Here is a 23,514-nt window from a genome sequence, read left to right on the forward strand (position 1 = left end):
AGAACTGACACTAACAGATACAATCTTTGGGACACTTTTGGGAACATACTGTGCCATTTTCTACTCAAACTGAAATTCTAAAGACCAGCATGACACACGTCAAAATGTGACGTCATTAAACATATCTGAACAGCAACCCAAAACCCAGAAAAGGCTGCAATCACTATGTGACTTTATTGGCTAGCTCTAAAGCAAGGTAGAAATCTCGCCTCTTCCTAGATTTCGGAATAAAATTTAGTTTAGGCTTATTCCCTGGGACTCCTTTCTCAAAGAGATTATACCCCAAATTCTCTATCTAGAAACCACTCCATTGTATCCTGGAGAAACATAAAAGCACTTTCTTTGGGAAATTTTAAAAACTTGCCATATCCTTTCCTAGCATGATTGCTATGTTTTAAAATGATGACCCATCTTCTAAAAGTTGACCTGTATGAACACTGCCAATGTGTAGTAATTCTCAACCCAACTGCCATATTCTGGGTTTTCTCTTATATTTTCCTGTTCTCGGACTGCATGATGGGTGTAGCATGAATGTCAGCTACAACATCTTTCTGCATGAGTCTGAACCAGGATCCCTTCCTGGTACTCCCTGTAACGTAGGTCAAACAAACTTTATTTGGACTCCCTGCTTCAAGTAAGGGGACAGGACGTTCATATGTGAACGGCAGAGATACTTTGCTGCTCCTCAGTTCTCCTTCCCTCTCCTCCTCTTCTGTAGAACATCCTGCTGTATGTCACTTTCTCATAAATGTGCTCCTGCCTCTAAATTGCCTCCTGCTTTGAGGGAGTCTAGTGTTCCCCTTTCTCCGAGAGGCACTTAGCCAGCTCCCAGGATCCCTCTGCTCCCACCCAGCCATCTCTCTCAGACAACCATGTCTTTTTTTCCTTCTCTTCCTCTCGCAGACCTGGATTTCTTGGGTCTTCTTTTTTCCCCAAATAGGTCTCCAGGCTGTTCCTGCAGCTAGCAGCAGAGGAGCTGAGAGCACCATCAGAGGGGTCCAGTGTCCCCTGAGAGCTAATGAGTGACTACCATTTGGGAGATACTGCTATTCAGGCTGTTAGACTATGAGCAGCTCTGAGCAAAAGCATTATTATCTGCAGTCAGTGCATTTCAAAAAGCTGCATCCCATGGGTTAAGACCACACAATACAAACAGCTCTACTCTCCTAACAGTAGTCCTGCTTGCTTCAAAATGTTTTCATTCAGCCTTGTCCTGTGCATGGTTCGGGTTAGTGAGATGCAGATGGAAATTCAGGAACCAACTTCCTTCCTAACGCTGGACTGATTGTTAAATTCCAGCTATGAGCATCAGTAGCATAGAAATAGAAGACTTCTTATTTAAAAGCAACCGCAACACCTCTGACTTGCTGCCCACCTCACTGACAGAAACACACAGGACACTTCAACTCACATGCCAGGACAAAAACGAAGCCAGTGGTTTTGAGTCTTACCTTTGTTCATCCATGTGTGAGCAGTATAGTGACGCTCGTCGTGTGAGAATGTACTGATTCCATGTAATTGCTGAAGCATTGCCCGTCTGGAAATGTAACCTACTGCCACAAAATCGCATGCATTGCAAAAGGACAAGAACAATTGAGCCAACCGTCATCATGACTTTTATACAAAAGCAGCCCTGAGCAGTTATTGCCCTAGCTCTTTCCTTGCATGACAGAGCTGTCCCGCTGCAGTGCACTGCTGTCTAGGAGAAGATTTAATTTAGGGTTTGGGGGGGTTCTGAGAATTTAAAAGATAATTTGAGTAAATGATTCCATGTATTTCAATTATTGTCACCTTTACAGAGCACTTACAGAGGTGTTGGGGTTTTTTTTAATTTCCTTTTGTTCAGTGGAAATAAAACTGGAATTTCCCCTACGGAATTAAAAAAAAAAAAAAAAGAGGAAGGAGGATACTAATGAAAATATTTATGCCACTGACATGTGCATCTTCAGGGGAATGTTCTGACTTCTCTATTCTCAGTTGCACCAAAGGCTTTGTAAGGGGAACACATCCTCACATCTCTTCGGAGATGTCATTGTGATTATTTTAAAATAATGGATTTAGTACTGACACAGAAGCATAAAGTCATTTCATTCTTGAAGTTAGGAATCATGAAAGTAAAAGTATTGCTTGTTATGAGGAATGAAGGAGAACTACCAGTGACAAAGATCAACATTTTCACTACAAATGTTTGCATTTACTACTGCAGAGTTTTGCAACTGAGTAGTCAATGTCTTGGATGCTATTTATAGGTCCTTTCCTAGTTTTAACATCCCGAGTAACTGATCTGCTTATAAACTGTATACAAAAATCAATGTTTTTTGATGTGGAAATCGTTACATTCTGGAAACAAAGTTAAATGGTTTATATTCTCCTCACTTGGAGCTTTTTAATCCCAAATATCAGACCTAACAGAAGCTAATGAAACTATTAAAACATTTCCCAGTTTAAGAATCATAAACTCAAAATTTTAAGAGAAATCTGTCACTTTTAAAATTATATAGTCAGGAAAGCATGCAAAGCTCTGAACGCCAGTGTAAACACACAGTAAAGGAATTACACTTTGAACGTGAATTTGCACACAGTAACATCATAGAGACACAGAGACCGAACCATATTACTGACGGCAATGCTTCAGCAACACAGAGGAGAAAGGGGCAGGAAGTAATGCTGCGGGATTTTCACACATTTAAGAACACTGCATGTTTACTTGGCTAAAAACATCTTCAAACACATTTTAATAGCACCACTCCAAAGCTGCATTCCACATAAAGCAACTGACTAGAAAGCAGCAGAAGGTGTCTTAAGCACAAATGATGCAATGATAATCTGGAATTTTACTGCGAACGATTTCCTACCGGATCAACTCAAATAAGTTTCCCTAAAACAATGTTGAAAAGCCTGTGAATATGCTGCTTGCGGAGCATTCAAACCAGGGTGGCTCCGTCTGCGCTTACACAGGGCTCAGAGCTGTGGGATGCTCGACCCTCCCTGGAAAAAGTTCTGAAATGTATTGCCCTGAAGATGGTACGGTTCTAGCAGTGTAACCTGAATGGCTTCATGGAATCGTACTGATACAAGGCTGATGTAAATGATGACTAATAAAGGCCTGAAAGAGAAAATAGATTCAAGTCACCAGACTTGGATCTTTATTTTGATATTTCCAGAATAAGGTAAAGTTCAGGCTTACGTTTTAGTTCAGCATGTTTTAAAAACGGAAGGGAACTGTTAGGGCAGAACTATTCTTCATATTGAAAATGAAGTAGAAATAAGCCTTTTTATAGAAAGATAAAAATGTCTGAGATCTTTATGGTAAGTAATCTATCAAACTTCCATATTCAATTGTATGAATCACTTCCCTTGACTTACACAAGCAAACTGTCTTCACATTCAGATCGCCAAGAGCTCAATTTGGTTATGGGTTATAAGTTTGGACATATGCTTTTTAATCAAAGACAGCACAATTCTCTTGAACTGAAATCCCAACTTAAAATAGCCATTCTGCTGAAGTGTCTTTCGTAATATTGATGCTTTGGGAAAGAATAGTGTGTTGTATAACTGCCATATGTAGAAGTACTCAAGAATAAGGTGGAGACAAAAGCTATTATAGAAGAAAAGCCTTGCGTTCATTCAATAACAAGTCAAAATAGTTAATGTTATAACAAAGCAAGTGAAAGCATTTTAAAGGATTCTTTTTTCCCCTCTGATAGATCCTCTGCTTGTGTAACTGAAGTGTAGGTAGAAAAGCTTTGCTTTTAAAAATCTCTTTGGAACAGCCATTTTCACATAACTTGAACAATCTTAGAGTATTCCTATAGTCTTCCCTAGTTCTCCATACACAACAGCCCACCAGCTATTCCATTCTGCCACAGAAGTACCAGGAACCACCCAATGGTGTGTTCCACTTCCAAAAAATGTTTCAAAAATTATTTCATATGTAGAAAAACAGTTTATGTTGATCTGAAGCAATTGCTAGCAAGCAGAAAAATGCTAAAGTTGAGCATGCAGTGCAAAACACACCCTCCAAATTCAACATGCCTAGAGTACAGTGTGAAATTAGCTTAACTTGGAATCAAATCATCATTTAAATTAAAACTGACTAGACATTCAGTGAATGCAAGAACAACAGAATTTTAATTTAGTTGGTTGTTTTAAAAACAAGGAAAATCTGCAGATTCCCATAAGAAAACAAGTGGATCCTAACATCCTAGTAGAACCTGACAGAAAATGTACTCCAAGGAAAAGACAACTCTATCAAGCCCAATAGAGTTGGAATTTGTGCACCAGCAGCTCACATACATCCATGCAAGGCTCTGCTCCATTTCTTCCCGGGCCTTTCCTGCCCATTAGAAATGCTGTTTCACAAGGAACCTCAGTCTTTAGACAACCTGCACCCACTGCTTTTCCCAGGGACGTAGGGCATTGGAAGCTCTGTTGTGACCAGATTTAGGCAGACACCCACTTAAACTCCACTTAAACCTGTGAGGGAAACCAGTGGTTAGATCCAATAAAGACAACGATTCAGTCTAAACAACGACAGCTCCACTGGCTTTATGCAGTCTAGTGACTAGCACTCAGCAGAAAACTGGAGGCCATAAGCTGCAGGCACAAATCCATCTAAGAGGACCGACTCCATCCATCCATCCATCCATCCATCCATCCATCCATCCATGCCTTCTCCACCTGTGGCCACAAGGTATCATGAGGAACAGCATTCTTCACGTCTCCCCTGGAACTGGAATAGTCCCCCAAGAATAATCTACGGATCTTATAGTTCAGTGGAATGGAATGGAATACTTTGAAACAGATATGAAAACCTTACAGAAGATGCTGAAATATCCTTCCTTGGAGCACTTGCGTTTTTGGTGCCAAATGTTTTATTACAGCCATACAGAACTTGCTGTTGAAAAATCTTTGAATTTGCAGTGCCCATTAGACCAGAAGCTGTGATTTTGCTCAATACAGGAAAAAATAATTTCAGCTAATAAGTTCTTTTTTATTTGAATAAAGCTTTCTGCAGTAAGGATCAGACTTTCTAGATATAGAACAGGTCATCTCTGCAACATTCTTATCTACTTCTCTGCACAAAGAAATGTGGTGACAAACTGAGTAGTTAGTGGAGACTGTGGCTTACTGTAGTGTCTCTAAGTTACTTCCTATTACGGTATTCTTACTGCTACTAGTTACAAAGATGTAAAGTAACTTAAAATTCTAACAAAATTAAAATTATTCACAAGCAGAACCAACACCATAATCCCCTCACTGAAAAATAAATTAAAAAAAATTCAAGCTAAGGGCTTTTCCATCCGCTATGAAAACCTAGCTGTGAAAAGCCATGGCACTTAGTGGTCCCACGACTGCTGTAATATGCCCCATGGATCAGGTAAGTATCGGTTTGGCTGGCTGCTTTGGCAAGGAAGTTTACCCAAAGTCATCCACCCTGCAATATGGAGAGGGATGGCAAAGGGAATGCGGTGGAGAGTATAAGCTGTTCTGAAAACCTGCCAGAGATGCAATGACCTCCTTGGAGAATCCATTTTTTTGTGGTTAACTACCCTTGTGATCGAAATGAATCCCTTACTGTCTCCCTAAAGTCGTGCCTCTGCCTTAGTAATTTATGTGCGTTACATCCTGTCCTTTTCTCAGCAGACACGGACAGCAGATTATTCCCTTCCTCTCTGCAGTGCCCTGCCATGCATTTGAATAATTTTGTGCTTTTTATTCAATACTTTTCAAGATCAAGCAACCAGGTTGTTTGTTTCTTTCCCTGGAGGCCTAGGAACCTTTGAAAACTGCAGTGATCGTCTTCTAGGCCATCACCACTTAGTTCACATCTATATGTGAGCTTCAGACCCAACAGACCCAAGAAAAAAGGAGCCAGTGATAAAACCAGAAATCTCCCCCTTCTCTCCCCACCTTGCCACATGGGAAGGAAAGGTAATGGTCACATTCAGTTATCCAGTTCAAAAAACCCCAGTGTGCTATGCATACAGCACTGCTGCAGACAGCATAGCAATACAGTCATAACTGGCAAGAGAAAAACTGATATAAGCTGATTGGAAGTTATGCAGGAAATACTGCAATATACAGCACAACATCAGCTGAGCCTGGTTCCTCAGGCTGAGGACTTTTTCTAAGATAATCACTCTGTATCATATTTCCAAGACCCTGACTACATCAAACTGGACTTAGGAGAGCAAATGTCAGCCCGTCTCTATGGCTTCACACACATATTTACAGGCTAACACTGATTAAGGTATGGATCGATCCTAAGACTTTGGAAACCTTGTTATAGAGACAATATACCAAAGTAACAGGCTGACATACACACAGAGAAAATTACTGTAAAATTTGCTCAATCTAAAAACCAAACCAAAAGCCTCAACAAACTCAGCACCCCAGAATCCCAAAACCTAAACCAAAATCCAGCAGGAAAAAAATCCAAAAGCCTCTGCCAGGCTGTCTGCAGAGCTTCTTATGGTGATCCTTACAAATTCTTTTGAATAATAAGTTTAAAGTATATAGTATATACCAAATACTACCCATTTCCAAAACAAATTGGACAAAATCACACAAGAGACAAAACGACTTACCCCCAAATAGTTTTATTCATTCTATGTGCAGATACAACAGAAAAACTTCAAGTATAAAACTATACTGGATCTATTAAAATGGAAATTGTATTGTACTTGCCATAGAATTTTCAATAAGGTTATTAGAGATAATGACTAAATATTCTTGAGTGGTTTGTTTGCCAGCTCACAGTGACATTTCAATTCAAGTGCTCTGTATGAAATTTTAACTGCGTATAATCAAAGGAGTTAATCCAAAAGCTGAGGTAAATGCTGAAATTGAATTATTTTAAAGAAAAGCTAAAGAAAATGCAATTACTTTGCTCTTAGCATTCCTAGAAAATTACAATGCACAGCAAATCCTTGTTAGGATTCCTTGTCCAGAGGCAAGTTTGTAGCGCTAAGATCTAAATGGCCTTTCTAGTCAAGGGTGATTAAGCTGGACTATTTAAAAACTACAAAATGGGAAATTAAAATAACAAAAAAAAAGACAGTTTTCTATCACTGCTAGTGGGAGAAAACAGATTTCCAAACACAACATTTCAAAGGAAAAACTCCACTCTGTCTTTACTTTCTTCCTAAGACATATCATTTAACCACATAGGATATACATATACAGAATGCTCCAATTTCTGTGTGAATACAGGCAAGGAGGAAAAAAACCTGGCAGAGTGTGCCAGCACAAGCTCTTCATGGCAACTAGCAAGTCATGGCAGTGAGAACCTTTTGGAGAATGCAAAGTGGCTTAAAAAAGCAGAATAACTGGAAAAAAGCAATAACCAAGAAGTATCAAATCTGAAAGACTTCTCAGAGTTAGTTATAATTTACTAAAGCAAAGAGGACTGCGTTCCAGCATGTCTATCTGTGCACACATCCATATACCCACCAGCAATACAAGTATAATCACACTGAGTTCCCTCCCACAACAATTTTATTTTTATTCTTTAACATCACTATTTTCTTTAATCTAAAATTACAATTAAAAAATTGATTGAAATACAGATTTTGTTTTCCTATGTAGAAAAAGAGCAGATATTTTGGGCCTATTCTATACTGAAATTCTTGATCAGGCTGGGATCTCTGCAGTTCTAGACAGAAAGGGGGCTTTAACGGGTTTAACAATTATGCAGTATTAGCTCTTAGACTGAGAGGGACTATTTTGGATCTATGTAAGGATTTTCTTGAGTAAGAATAATTTGCATTCATGTATATTTTTTATTGTTGTTGATATTTAAAAGTACAATGTTAACTTGATAATAGACAATGTAGTTTACACCCTGTGCAATAAAGCCTTATCAAAGAAATGCAATTACTAACTCCTAAAATCTCAAAAACTTCTGGTCAAAAATGACTAGAAGAAATTTAGAATTCAGAAATTCAACAATGGAATTTCCTGTATTTGTTGGTTTGTTCATAATGCAAATAAATTCTTATATTGTCGCAAGGAAGAAACAGCTTACTCAACACTACATGAAAACAAGATTGTTTAGAATCAATAATAGGCTATTAAGAACTTGTAAAATTCTAATTTCTTGCTAAAATTACATATAGAATATTGAGTGACTACAAAATTTATTAGTGTAGCTGTGAGAATACTGCACTGATGAAATCAGAAGATATTACAGGACAATGTGTAATATTTTAAATAGCATAAATGGTATTTGAGAAGTGCTGTATTAAATGTCTGACTAATTATTACCAAAAATATAAATATAACAAGCTATTCGATCTAGATATTAGTGTTATTTTAGGGAAAAAAAAGCCACCAGGCTTTGAAACGGAAGTAGCAGTAATCTTTAGCTTAGAATAACTTGAGTTTAAAAAGCATTAGAACTTTTCAAGTTTTTCCATGTTAGATAAGGATACTGGGAAAAACATAGGTTTAAGCAGTAACAGTAACCATGCAAGCATAGACACCACTCCTCTGCTACTGTTATTTAGCTTTTGAATTATTCTTCTGAGCATGGAAGAAATATCAGCACTTTATGAAACTGAACAGTTTGCAATATTTTGACCAGCAGAAAACAAGACACCCCTCCCCCTCCATTTTCTTCCTATGATTCATCATTGCAAAGATGTTCTTCAAAAATGCTTTTCTATATCAGGAATCCTTCTGCACATACAAAGAGGTAAGAGTCAGCAAAATCTTGACAATCGTCTAACGGGAATGAAGTCAGAAGAATTTATTGTATGAAATACAATAAATTGCTTGAAAATACATTTGATGAAAATGCTGGAAATACAGTTCCTATTGTACCAAAAGATCGGATTTAAATAAGTAGATTTTGAAATCCAGTGTGAGAAGACTGATTAATTCTTCTAATAGATGTGTTATGATTAGTCACCAAAATGTATTATCTTTTTAATAAAATCAATTAGAAGAGGTTGTAAAGAGCAGGAACTGGAAGCATTATTAAAAAATATCCAAGTGCTATCAGTGCCCCAGAGACAGGCTTAAGAAGAGGTAAGAACCATCTACCCACACACAAAGGCTTTTTTTTTAAATGTATAAAAAGTGCTTAACACTACTGAGATAGCAATCTCTAATCAAAATTCTGCTCAGGTAGAATAATAAAATCCTACCAAATATGAACCTGAAATACTACCTCTCTAGTGAGGACATAAAATATGTATCTTGCTTCACCACATGAGAATATATATAAAAAAAATAATTTCTTGTGAATACATGTATTGTTTATTGCAGCATATACTTCTAAGTAGCCAACAAATTCTTAGCATAGAGAGGATTTTTTAATTTTATTTTGGAACAGTGCAACCAGAAGGTTTTGATCAAAGCCAGTTCCACATTTTGGAGAGAAAGCTTATTCTCAGTATATTCTTTCTCAAACCTTTTACCTTCTTACCTTCCTTCTCCCTCCTCCTCATCCCCAGCCTAAGAATCTTTCAAGGATCATACCACCTTCCACCATATTATTTAGTATAAAAAACCTTCAGAAATAAATCAAACCACTTGCCAAAACAGTATGTCTAGAAATTCAAGATGCATGAGGAGTGGAGGAATGTCAGTCATTCCAGATAGATTACTTAGTAGAGCTAGAAGTCAAAAGACTAATACCATAGGCATCTAAAAAAAAAAATTAGCCAAGTTGGACAGATGGCTTTGTTTTAATGACAGAATATAAAGAATCAGAACATTATTTTAGTCTATAGACCTGCTGAAAGGTGACTTGTACACAAACCCACACACTCAAGGACAAACCCAAACAGTGCTCCATCATATCACGTTAATATAAATTACTCTAAAGACTGTCTAGCTCTTTCTTGCAGCAGTCATTTCACCGACCTTACTGAGAGTTGTAATACCATATAAGTGACACCATTGATACTTTTAAAGAGGGATTTTTTTATGTCACTTTAATTTACTCCACATCCCTGAAAGGAAGTTAGATGACTATCTCCAGAGAGAGATATACTTTGATATTAAACTTGTCAGGTATTATAATTAGCGATGAACAATAGAATCTTCCATGATATGGATACACAGAAAGCATCATCTTGCCATCAAAAGTATCACTGTATTACTACATGTTTTGTTCACAAGGGTCAGTGGGACCTTAGGGGGTTGTAGGTTCTGCCTGCCAGTGACCCTACTTACTTTGGGAGGATGAGAGGGAAAAAAGAAAAGCAGCAGCATAAAAGAATTAGGCAGTACTGTGGCCGGGTTATGTACAAGTAGTGCTGATACTGCGGCAGTGTCTGCATACAAGAATTCCAGAAGAGTTTGGTACTACATAGGATGTAGAAAAACACACAGCAATAGAAACTGCTGTGGCAGTGATATATTTTCCACCACGAGCTATTATATGGCAATGGTACTTAGCGTATTTGTGTGGTGTATAAAGAGGTAGATGAAAGGGTTATGTTATGATCATCAGCAATAACTAACGTGGAGGAAAAAATGGTGATTATGCAGATGAAAACTGCCCTATGCACAGGAATTTATAAACACCTCAGAGTCCTGTAAATCTGCTTCAGTACAATGTTCACACAGGAGCCATTAATTAATCTAAGTTAAAACTGAAATTTAGAGTAGGTTTAGTATTTAAACAGGATTACTTCTTCTAACTGACTGCTGAGGATTACACTTTGTTATATCTTACAAGAAGCCCACAATGTGATTTAATATTTTTGCTTTTCAGCCTATTACTTAATCTTTGAAGAGTCCATGATAATGAAATATTCTCCTAAAGGAGAGATGGTTGGATGGTCACTGAAGAAACAGCAGTGTCCGTTGAAATGTCACTACTCCCAAGTTTTTGACCCTGTTCCTCTGCAGAAGGTTAATACTTGTCTAGTAAAGTCAGAAAAACAGATCACGTGGTCATTTCCCATTTGCTTTAGGGCAAAGGGAGCTGGATGATGTAACCCTATATAGAAAGCTGTTTAAGCTAAATGTTTCTGTACTTAAGCAGAAAGGGACAACTCAAAGGATCCCTCATCCACCAGTATCTGTTCTGGTGTGATAGCTTCTGGGAACAGGAGGTGACTTCTACCAAAGATCTAATGATGTAGCTGGAAGTGAGCACAGCCATTTTGCAGAGAGCCTCTGACCATGCTTTGCTCTGTGTCCTGTTCTTAAATCAAATGGTAGGAGGCAGGTAAATGCTGTTCTTAAATCAAATGGAAGGAGCTGCTAGAGAACACTGCAACAGACATTGGGATATCAGCTCCATTCCAGTTAAGAACTTAATCTTGGAACCCTCTATGCCAAATTAGGATGTTTTCTTACAGGGTCTCACACACACAGACACTATCTTTCTGTTGTGTGATCCCCACAGTAGGCAGAAGAGAGGACAAAAAAGAATTTGCTATTTTATGTTATCATAAAGAAAAAAAATAATCAAAGATCCTAGCAATTTGTCACTAATAACAAAGGTATTTGCATTAATTTGCATTTAAAAATACAAAATTAGACACTCTCAGTGATATAATTCTCCTTGCTCTGTCTCCATTAATGATCAGCAAAATTAAGGAGTACTGGTTCCAGCTGTAAAGCACTTCTGTGGTGCAGACACTTTGAACGTGGGTGGGTTAGGATAAGAAAGATCCTTTCAAGACAGAGGGCTAGGGTCATGGTGTTGTCTCTCGCCTATCACTTACAGCATCACAGGGGGTTTGGGCCATGTTACAGTCCAGACAATAGACGTAGGAGATCATTCTCTCTTAGGCACTTAGGAAATAATTCTGCAACTTGATTAAAAATAAGACCTGGATTTTTAAAAGAGTTAATTGTTCAAATTAATTACTTTATTTTTAAAATATTAAACGCTATCATTTCTGTTGTTTAAATATTATTAAATTTTTGCCTATTACTAAAATTGAATACAACCAACATCACAGTCCTGCACCATTTATTTTGATGCTATACTTTTTCAGTTTTTGATAGACTGAAGCTTTTCTGCACAGACGATGCATTGTCCTATTGCAGGAATGTGGGTGAGCTGGAAGCCTGGGAGACAAGGGCAAGGCCACCAACAGCAGAGTAAGAATACTGTCAAGGTTGAAGAAAAACACGAGCTGAATGCTTCTGCTTAAATGATCTGCAGTGAAATAGCTGGCACTGCTGAAATTAAAATGGGTTTATTCTAAGCTTTAAGCACAATGCATTGCCATGAGTGGTCTCTCTGTTTCATCAAAACTCTGCACTCAGGTAGATCAACATTTGAAGAATTTTTCAAGCATTAAAGCAAGAAACTTACGATAAATAGAAAAAAAATTATTAGATTATGGGCTATAATTTTACTGTAAATGGTGGCCAGGGATTGTGGAATTTTATAAAGTCTTCAGTACCAATAAATAAATAAACATACATGTGCAAAGCCTGAACTCACATTCTAAAAATATCTTACTCATTTTCAGACTTGACAAGTAGAGACAATGAGAGTTTAAAACATTAGTACTACCAGCTGTCACAGTAACTGTACATAAGCTGCTACGAACAATTGCTTTTCCGGAACAAAGCACCCGATCCGTACAGGCGAGGAGATGGCTGTAAGAGTTCAGTGAGGTTCAGCATACCACATCCCTAGGCAGCACAGAGCTCAGGAGCAGGCTTGTTAGTAACAACACTAACACGCAGGGGTTGTTCTAATTCTAAACAGTCAGATGAAGACGGCAGTTCAGGGCAGTGACTAGGACAAGGATCATGCTAAACTTACTTGCTTTCACACCAGGTGAGAAATTCACAAATACCTAGCAAAATATTCATTGTCACCCACCTTCTGTGGTGACTGGGAGAGAAATCTCCATGCAGGCTGCAGACTGCGCTTTTCTGAAGGGGGGCCTCCCAGGCCCTCGGCGGTTTGCTTTTGAGACGTCTGCGCTGGAAAGTCGTTTTCCTGAACTGCAGCTCTGGGATGTCGGACTTGTACAGTGACCGTTCACATGATCTGCAAGTGAATGCAGAAAGTGCTAGGTAAAGTGTGAGCTCCCAAAATTCAGAATGGAGGAGAGATGTAGGTTCTGATATTTAAGAATGGGTTAAATCAAATCTTCTGAGAATAACTACTTATTTGTTTTATCAACCCAGCATGTATATGTAAGAATAACTCACCATATCTTTAAGGTATACTTTGAAAAAAAACCAAGGGACATAGAACTGGTACATGTTCCTACAGCTGCAGGTCCCACAGCATTTTGTTGACCTATATGCACAGGAAGTTTATCAAGGTAAAGCTGGTAACACTGTCATCCCTGATGTTGTGTCTTCTAACAGATACCAAATAAATTTGAAAACTATCTTTCCTTTTTGCTCCTATAAAGAACTGCCAGTGTAATTTACTACAGGACAGATTATTTATAATTAGAGCTAGACATCTTTCCTACCTGACTTGAAGCTGCATGAAACAGGCATCTAACTGCCACTATTTGGGATAATTTTAAAACTAGCCATAATATTGCTACGTATTTTATTCTTTATGTACCATATAGATTTATTTTACTGCTAAGGAAACTGACTGCTGAACAATTGATTTGTCTGCTACAGATTTAATGATATGAGACTAAGTCAGTCCTGGGACCCCTGCTAGAGGCCATGGTCAATCAGCACAGCACATGCTGCTGTCTCATGGGCTGAGAAACAAAACGTGGCTGCTTGAAACTCTGCCGACATTTGCCTGTTCTTCATCACTGGCAACAGGTCTTTAAACGACAACAATCTACTGATCAAGGCTTCAATCTGAATTCAGAGCGGTTGGACTGGACTGCAAAACATTCATGTGATATTTTTCTTCCTCTCACATTGGGTAAGGCAACATAAGAATTACTGAACACGATTTTTCCCTCCACATATGAAAGGATACACACCCAGGTATAATTTAATTATTTTTGGTCAGCAGGTAATCCATACTTTCTAACTTAAGTAAACAGCAGGTAATAAGCATAACGAATTAAGACTTATGCAAGCACACTACATATTTCTATTCAAAACAATGGAAGGTCAATACCACAAAAATGGAAGGTAAGGACAAGCTTGGAGCTTCTGCCTTCATTTTAAATGTCAGGTTATTTATATCTCAGAATTAATCTTTAAGATTCTGTATATAAGTATCATATTCAGTTAACTCTCTTTAATTTGTCTTGTATCCAATGAAAAGATGCATGTAAATATACCAAGATAAATTTATTTCTTGGTTACCATGCCATGATAGCTCCACTGTACATGGTGAAAAGCTATTTCTATATTCAGAGGAATACAACATATAGTGTGCTATTACATGTAGTCTTCCAATGTGTAAGTCACATCCTTTTCCTTACTGTGAAAGCAGTTCAGTCTTGATTAACAAAATCGGAAAGAATTGTTCAGAATTAAAGTTTAGAAAGCAATTTAGTATCTGTGCTGCATAATGAGATGGCTCTGCAGGAGACACAACTTTCATGATTCTTATCATGTTTCTTAATACATGGCTATTAAGATATAAAACTGATGTGGATGATTCATTCAACTTTTAGTTAGGGAATTTTCCAAAATAAGCTGGAACTATTCGTATATTTCAATAGAAAGTCCTTTGAGATTGGGGGCTTTGTTCAAGGGCACGGGCTGACTGTTCAACCTCAGCAACAGACACATCCTCATCCAGCTGCTTCCTTTCTTCAAAATTCAGTTTCTGTGAGGGATTTTCAGCATGATATCTAATTATCTCCAGGGGGATCCTAGGAAGTGGTGAGGAACATAACAGAGTAAAAAAGAATCATATTCTATAGAAATATCAACAACATTTGTGAGTTCCTTTCCCTGAACATTGCACGGAATGGGCACAATTTCATCTAAACCCCTATTCACTATGCCAAATTTTAAGAGAAATGCTGCTATGTTTCTCTTAGTATCCTTGCTTGTCTCAGTTACTTTCAAAGGCTTGTATTAAACAAAAAAGAATCATTAGGATTTGAGCACCTACATCCCTTTAGTTGTTTTGACAATGCCTTTCCGAATAAGCAAAGCTAGTTCCTGCGTAGAAGAAAAATCAAGTCTCATCCTAGAAGCTGAAGGATATCCCTTCAAGTACTGAAGTTGGTGAAATGTTAGTGAGTGCTACAACAACAAGTGGAAGAGGGATTTTAGTGATCAGCAACACACTTTTCTATATTTTAACACTGTTCTGTTCTTCTGATTAGATATGATTATTTTTAAAACGTATACAACAAGGAGCAATGCAGCACTTCAAACCTTAGTAAAAACCAAAAGACATTGTACAAAGAGTAATATAATTGTGGGAAGTATGACTGCAACATTTTTGCCAAGAAGCTGATAAGAATCAAGCAGATAAAGACCACCCAAATCTATGAGAAAATCTTACGTTTGTATTTAAAAATTAATTTCTCACATTTTTTATGGTATAAGCTCAGTGATGTTTCTAAATGTTTCTAAAGAAAGGTTATGTACTATCTAAGAAAGGGTTCCTTACTGCATTGTCTGAAAAAAATGAAGTGCGCAAGAAAATTGATAAGGAAAAACAATACTAACTTCCTACAGTGTACTTTCTAAGGGAGACTGCGAGAATGCTCACGCTATCACCCTTTGCCAAAATGGCTGTAATGGTTTACTAGCCCTCTGAGACCCCAATCACCTGATCCTCCTTTGCCATGACAGATGTATTTCAATCACCCCAAAGAACAGATAGAGGAGGCTTGTAAAAACCTGACTTTTTTCCAGTTTTGGTCGCTTTGTAATGAAGAACAACATTTTAATTTTTTTCCCTTGCTGGCTTACTGGGGCTTTTCTCATATCGGAAACATTAGTTGATACTGAGCACCAGCTGATATCGGAGACATTAACATTGGTACTTGAGAAGCAGTGCATGAACTGCTCCGTGGCATTGATGCAATAGTGCAACAGCTCCCAACTCTCTCTTCTTCTGGAGAAGGCAGAGAATAGTTGCTTGGGGAGAACGCACTGCACAAAAAGACCCCTTCTCTTTTCTACCCTTTTCCACCACTGTATTTGCCATCACCTCCTATCCCTTCTCATGGGTTCTGCTGCCCATGAAGTCAAGGGAATTTGCATTATACTCTCTAGTGCTCCTAGATTCCAGCAGCGAGTACCAGAGTTACTAATGCAGTACATTAGTAGCACCATTCGGTGCAGTGTGTACCCCAAAAACTGCTTAAAAAAAAAGAAACAGAACTGTGCTGCATGGAGGGCCAGCGTGTCAGGCAAAATACCAGTGAGATGATGAGAGTAAGAAAAACTGAAGAAGTAACATGAGTTACTGTGAACTTGATGGAACTCTTGAGAGATGCCTTATGAGAGATGCAATGTGCAACATGACAGCAGCAAGCCTGCTGGAGAGCCTCAAATTGATCTGATTTTTTTGAGGAGCATTACACAGACAGGAAGCATATTACATATACATGTTGATTTTAGCTTACACACAGTAACGTGTATATGTTATACAACCTGCCTTGTCATACAAGTGTTTTAAACTACTTGGTGACCTCTGCAAAAAGCAAAAGAAACCAAGGATATACCAGTGAAAAGCTGAAGCCGTATTAAAACCAAATGTATTAAAAATGTCAGTAAGAAAGGAGAAGTGTGCACTTGCAGTTGCTGCCTAGAAAGTTGTGTTACACTAGATATAACAAATCCAAAAAAAAATATGACCAGCCATTGTTTTCAGTTCTAACAAAGGGATAAATTCACACAGAAATACTAGCTGAAAACCAGTTCTTACAAATGATCTGAGAGAGGCTGAGAACAAAAGGAATTTAAATACAACTAATTAGAAGCATTTTAATATCATCCTAAGTTGTAAGGAAGTAATCAATAAAAGAGCAGGCAAGAAGGCCAGAGAGACATGCTGTAACATGAAGTAGAAAGAATCTGAAAAATTAGTCCCAGAGAATCTCTTCAACAAATGTTAAGGAATACAGTCTCTGCTGTTAAAGGGAAGAAAAGTCTATCTCTTTCCACTGGGGGATTTTTGTGTATTATCAATAAATTAGATTTTGGGTAATAATTATGGGTGTGACTAACCTTTTTTTCTTTACACAGGAAAGAGATACACATTTAAATAAAGAAAAATGAGATCTCATAACTGTACAAATGGTCTGAGGAACAGTCTCAAGTTTGCATGTAAAATAACCAAGATTTGTGTAAAAATAATGTGATCATTCATTAGTGAGGATACAGACTGACACCTTAAACTTTTAACACATTATTCTTAAAAGAAAAACCCTTACAAAGTAAGGATCGCAATTTTCTCTCGGTGCAGTTCTATCAACCGGGCAGGAGAGGAGGTGTGAGCCCCGGCAGAAGAGGTTAGTACAGATGTATATATTTACCTTCATTCCTTCTTCAGTCTGAAGAGGAAGAATGAATTGCCCTATTGACACACTGCTAGTACATTTATGTCCACACTAAGAGTATAACATACTGTCATTATACTATACTGCCTGTGTAATAGAATGGTACTCCTATTCTGGTAACAAACTCCTATGATTCGCTTGATCCTAGACATCATTTTTCTGAAAGCAGGGTGAACAGATTTATTTTTCAGAGAAATAAAATACTGTGAAGTGGTTGAAAACGTTAAGTGTGTTGTCACTGACAGAGTCCCTTGTAAAACTAGTATTTTTGCCTGCAATTCGGAACAATGAAACTAAAATACAAAATAAATGCTATCCAAATGAAAAACACTAAGAATATACTACTGCATGTCATAACATCACCTCCATATTATCATATCTGAAAAACCAAACCTGGCAGTGCAAATCTAAAAATAAATCTAGCTTTGTTCCCTGAGAAAGGTGGGAAAAATTTGGACTACTTGGATCTAACACTGCTCATCAGATTGCTCTGCTGAATTTCTAGTGATCTAATAACACCACACTACTGGACTGACTGTCTCAAAAAGTACATAGCACTCAGTGTGCCTCAACAGAATAATGTAACATAAATTGTTGCTATGCTTTGTGCAATAAACAGGGAAACACAGACAGAAAACTTGATTTAATTCTGAAACATAAGCATGAAGCATGATACATCCTGAGCTGCAGGGAGGACAACAGTGAAACATGACAGTAGAGTGGATGAACCACAGGACCACCCAGGATATCAACAACTAGTCCTGAGCACCCCTTACTAGTAGCATTGCACCTGCATTTTCAAGATGGAAAAATCTGAGTTTCATTCTCTGGTTTTGAAAATGAAAGATTCATCAAAGAGCTTGGACTGGAAACATTTTTTCAACTTGAACGTGACAAAATAAAGCACGACACAGATGAGCTGGAGACATTCTAAATAAAACTTCACCTTTCCATCTGAAATGAATGAACAAAATCAAAGATAATTGCAACCAATGTGTTTGTAGATATTCTAATCAGATTCTTCTAGAGATTCTTCCCCTGATTTAAAAAAAAAAAAATCTTATTTTTAACTAGAGGTAAGAATGTAATAATTGAGCTAGCACCACTCCATAGATGCTAATGTATAAATAATTTGCTGACAAATACTCAACAGAAAAAGGCACAGACACGGTCAAATATGCATTCCAAATATAACTAAGTTTACACATAATTTTTATGCAGCTATCAAACAATTCTAAAAAAATACAAGTTTTTCCAAACTGGACAACATTATGCTTGTAGATTTTGGACAGATTTCCTACCAGGTTTCATACAATAAACTAGTAATGATTGCTCATTCTTATTTTAATGTTGCAAACCCAGATTTTATAGTTGATAACTTCTGATTTAGAGTTCTTACTTATCCTTCTTTTGTTATCACTTTGTTGTCAAAGTAATTATATGTGGAAAACAATTTCTAAACATACTTCTGCTTGTACACACAGGTCAGTTACTAAGACTTTGGATGTTGCTTTAGGCCCCAACAAGGTGATAAGACCATCTCTCTCTCGTGCCTAAGTCTCTGCCTACAGGTGACAGCCTGTGTGAGAGCTCACTCCCAATCCAAGTTAGTTACTATAGAGGACCTTTGGGTCCAGGCAGGTCTGGCAAGTCTATGTGCAGCACCAGATATTGACTGCTGGAGAGTATTACAACCCGAGAAGCGTACAGAGACCACAGAATGGAAGAATACTGCATATGTGCTTGCATTGCTTGAAAGGAGTGGAAAATGACTTACCTTTGAGAGTCCTCAGTAAGAAACTCTTCTCTAAGTGAAAATAGAGAACTTAGGAACAGTAAATATTACCTTGTGAGCCTAACAGTTGCGTATCATTTTGTTGTTATCAGCTCTTCAATGTATGATGATCTTTACTGCTTGTTTTGTTGTTTCAGCTAACAAATTTTACTGCCTTTCCTTCATGACTACATTTAACTGTATCAGTTACAAAAATTTTAGTTACAGTATCATTTTGATACTTTGAAGCACTTTCCTTTAAACTACTTGCTTGTTAAATCTCCCATACAGATCACTTCCTTTTTTTTTTTTTTAAAAAAATCTAGAAGTATTAGAAGTCAGAACACAGCCCCTTTCTGCATTTGAAATATAACCACACAGCACACGCCTATTCCACTGTAATAGTTGGCAGAATTAACCTGCTGATCAGCTCTTGGGTTTTTTTAATTCTGGTTATTTGGACTGGCAGAGTGCTAATATATCTGTTAATATAGGTTCTCTTTTAAAAATGTTTGACCATAAACCTTCTCTTATTTAATTAAGGAAGAAACTGGTGCTATCATATACCTGACCTTCAGCAGATGAAAGAGACTTTTGTCTAGTAGAGTGCTAGCTACAGAATATCAAAATCCAAACCTGAAAACGTGAAATTGCAGAGAGGTCAAACGTTTAAAACCATTTGTGTAAAAGTGAAAGCCTTCAGTCCAATCCACAATGTTTTTCATCTTAATAGTCATCAAACTTGCAGCAAAAAAGGCAAACCGCATCCTGCACTGAATCAGCGAGAGCATCACCAGCAGCTTGAGGGATGTAATCCTTCCCCTCTCTTTGGCACTTGTCAGACTGCATCTCAAGTCCTGTGCCCAGTTTTGGGCTCCCCATTACAAGTCAGGTATTGACATACAGGCGTGAGTTCAGCAGGGGTCCACCAAGCTGGTAAGGGACTTGGCACACAGGATGTAAGAGGAGAGGCTGAGAACTGGGGGGTTTTTTCAGCCTTAAGAAGAGAAGACTGAGGGGGGGACCTTGTTGCTGTCTGCAACTACCTGATCTGAGTATATGGAGAAGATAGAGCCAGACACTTCTCAGAGGTGCACAGTGATGAGGCAAAGAACACAACTTGGAACTTGGGCAATTCTGGTTAAATATTAGTAAAAACTTTTTTCCTGTGTGGATGATCAAATACTGGAAGAGATCGCCCAGAGAGGTTGTGGACCCCCTGTCCTTGGAGGCATTTGAGACTCACCTGGACACTGGCCTGACCTACCTGGTCTAACCAGATCTGGTCTGAGCAGGGTGATGGCTGAGACAACCTCTAGAGGTCCCTTCCAACCTTAACTATGCTGTGATTCTAACTTCATGCAGAGTTCAGATGATTCCTCAATTCAGCTGGTGTTTCCAGACTGAAAAGTGAATAGAAATTATTCTACCCTTTTGGAAGGAGACCCACACTGGACAGTCCATAAAATCCTTTGCCTGTAAAAATACATATAATTTTCAATTTATATTGCCAAGTAATTCAAGAAAAGCATTGTTACAGCTGGATGTCTTAATTGCCTTTTTTAAAAATGTCAGACCGAGGAGGAAAGCAACTCATATAATTTCAAAATTTCTGAAATATTCTTTGGCATTGCAAAAAAATTACAGATTCAGAGCCAGAAAAACTAATACAGAATGCTCCACTTAAAATCTATTAGTTTGTTCAATGCAGCAGTAAGCAAAACCAGACTAAAGGCTTCAAATTTTTGCCAGTGCATAATGTCTGCTGTAAAATACTTTGAAAGGGTAAAGCAAGAATTGCTATAACTCCACTGCTCATCCTTAAAATAAAAATCAGGTCTTCCTTATGATATCTGGGTACTGATTCACAGGCTTGGAAGCATCCAGGAAGTGACACTTCCCTCGCAATGACATACAGAGGCATCAAATGGTGGATGTTTTCATATTATAATTCTATTATGATATGCGTAACACTTTAAAGAAAAAAAATCAGATTCCACAAACCTTGTACAAAATGGAATACAGAGTGATAACCAAAGCTCCTTTGTCTGACCCCTACAATTGTGTCTTATGAAGCCAATTTTCAGAATTAAAGTTTTCGGGCCTCTGCATCAGAAGACATTTCTCGAATCCTTGAAAAAACATCTTATTTGGTACTTTGTCTAGTTTTTCACTGCTGTATAAAATGGGAGTCATTAACTCTGACCTGGTAAAGAATTCAGTCACTGCTTATAAATATCTGCAGAAAGCACAGGAAATTATATTAATCTTTTGAAGATCACAGCTTAGCAAGAGGAAACAAAAGATGTCTATGTCTATTTGCATTTTCTTTTGTTCTTTGGCTAATAAAGTCTAGGTGATAGCATAAATCCTTACAGTGTAACCGTCTGTTCGTAGGAATTAAATAAAAATTAGCAGTTACTGAGTATCTCCATCTTTAGTTAAGACTTCTGTCTAGCTCCCTGTGATCACCTGAAAACTTTGAAAGCTTTTAATGAAATGAGCAGAAGTACCTCCTAAAAGAAAAATACAAGCTGATGCTTCAAGTGGCTAGTGAAGCAAAGTTAGAAAGCTATCATATTAAAGCAGTTGTATAGGTCTGGATATATCCCAGATTGTGCACTTGATTAAATTAGATTAGGATTAGCCCCATAATTCACTTCATGGCAACAGTGCATGGAAATGTAGATGATCTTTTTGGAAAAGTTTGGGAAACAGTATTAGATTCAAAAATAAAGATACTATCATTCAGAGCTGCCTCGGAAGGATAATAGGGAAACCGTACAGTATATGGAAAAGCAATGTCACATCTTCCTTCTGGCCAACTCAAATAAACATTGGGATACTATGATGTGCAGTAGCTAAAACTGTCAAGAAGTTTCAATGTATCCCCACATACAGCATATTCTCACATTTCTGTGTGGAGGTATGGTATACACTGGTGACAAGTTCTTCAACGAGGATAGATAATAATCACTGCATCAAAATTAAAAGATGCTGAGGTCAACTTTATCAGTTATACAAGGGTCAAAACGGAGTCCCAAGGTACCTTTAAGTCATGAAAATCCTGACAAGGTTTAACTAGAACACCTTCAGTCATCAGATCACACATTATTCCCTTAAATGCTAGCAAACTACTCCCTAAGCAATTCTCAGCACTGGCAGCACCTCCGCCTGAAATAGATTTAACTTCCACTTAACCTCTACTATGACAATTCAAAGCAAAGTGAAAGCAAGGACGTTACACGAGCCAGATCCTATGAAGGGAGCAGAACTGTAAGCTGCCAAATACTAATGTATTTCTCAATTAGCTGCAGTCGGTGCTGAGACTAGGTGATGTATCGGCACTCTGTAAAAAGCTATGAGCCAGAGCCAATGGGATGGATATACAGTAGCTTATCATTTGAAAGTGGTGACCTGAATATCTTTACAAGAATTGTGTGCCAGAGAGTATTATTATCCCCTTAATATTCAGACTACGGGTACAATCTCAGGCAACAGCCAAACAGTGCATAAATAATCTCTAAGAGCTCTGACAGTGTAGCCAGGACATTTTGGAGCAGAAGTAAATGAAATGTAAAAGTTATTCATCACCTTTTCCAGGAACTTTCATTTAAATTTAGCTCTCTATATTGAGAAAAAGAGGCTTTTTCCAGCCTGTTGTAGACTAAGCTATCTACAATTCGGCACAGTTTTAATAACTAGAATAATTAACAGGAATCTTCTGCCCTTCTAAGACAGTCATGAAGGACAACTGAAACAAGTTTTTTTGTGGGTTTTTTTCAAACTCTTCCTCTGCAGTTGATTATCCATGAGTAACTGCCAGCTTATACATTGAACGCTGCTTTCACATGCTTTATCTTTAGCAATCCACCAGACTTCCTGGTAGTATGAGTACAGAATACCTAATACCTGTGGCAGTAGCAACAAATAGAATGCTTTTAAGTGACAATTTGATAATACCTCTCGGTCTGCATGAAGCTTTTGAAATTAATGGAGTTCCACTAGTTTCTGCAGGATGCTGAAATAGGCCTCCATAGAATTATTTTTAATTTATACTTAACTTGTTCTACATTATTAAAAAGTAATGAGTACAGGTAACTAGAGGAATGGTAGAAACATCACTGTTTTGAAATCAAAATCACAGACAGGATCATGCAATTCCATTAATCTTCAAAATTCCCTACATATGTCATACATTTAAGATGGATCATCACACCTTCTATGCTTTTAGGCTGAATCTGCTCAACTTTTACAGCTTTCCTTTTGTACACAGTTGTCCTGCTCCCCAATCCTTGGGCTTTTGTAGGTGTTTTTGGTTGGTTGGTTTATTTAAACATAAATCTG

At 37.7% G+C, this 23,514-nt stretch overlaps 1 protein-coding gene across 6 annotated transcripts in view; it reads right to left on the reverse strand.

Annotated features, from left to right (window-relative positions):
- Positions 1–23,514, reverse strand: part of STXBP5L (syntaxin binding protein 5L) — a 207,096-nt gene that overhangs the window by 13,800 nt on the left and 169,782 nt on the right. For all 6 annotated transcript variants that reach the window (XM_054813652.1, XM_054813650.1, XM_054813651.1 and 3 more), the window contains one exon: positions 12,809–12,979. In XM_054813652.1, the coding sequence (XP_054669627.1) occupies positions 12,809–12,979 (171 nt within the window). The remainder of the gene's footprint in view (positions 1–12,808; positions 12,980–23,514) is intronic.

The sequence above is a fragment of the Grus americana genome, chromosome 1 (assembly GCF_028858705.1).
Source record: "Grus americana isolate bGruAme1 chromosome 1, bGruAme1.mat, whole genome shotgun sequence".
Lineage (NCBI taxonomy): Eukaryota > Metazoa > Chordata > Aves > Gruiformes > Gruidae > Grus > Grus americana.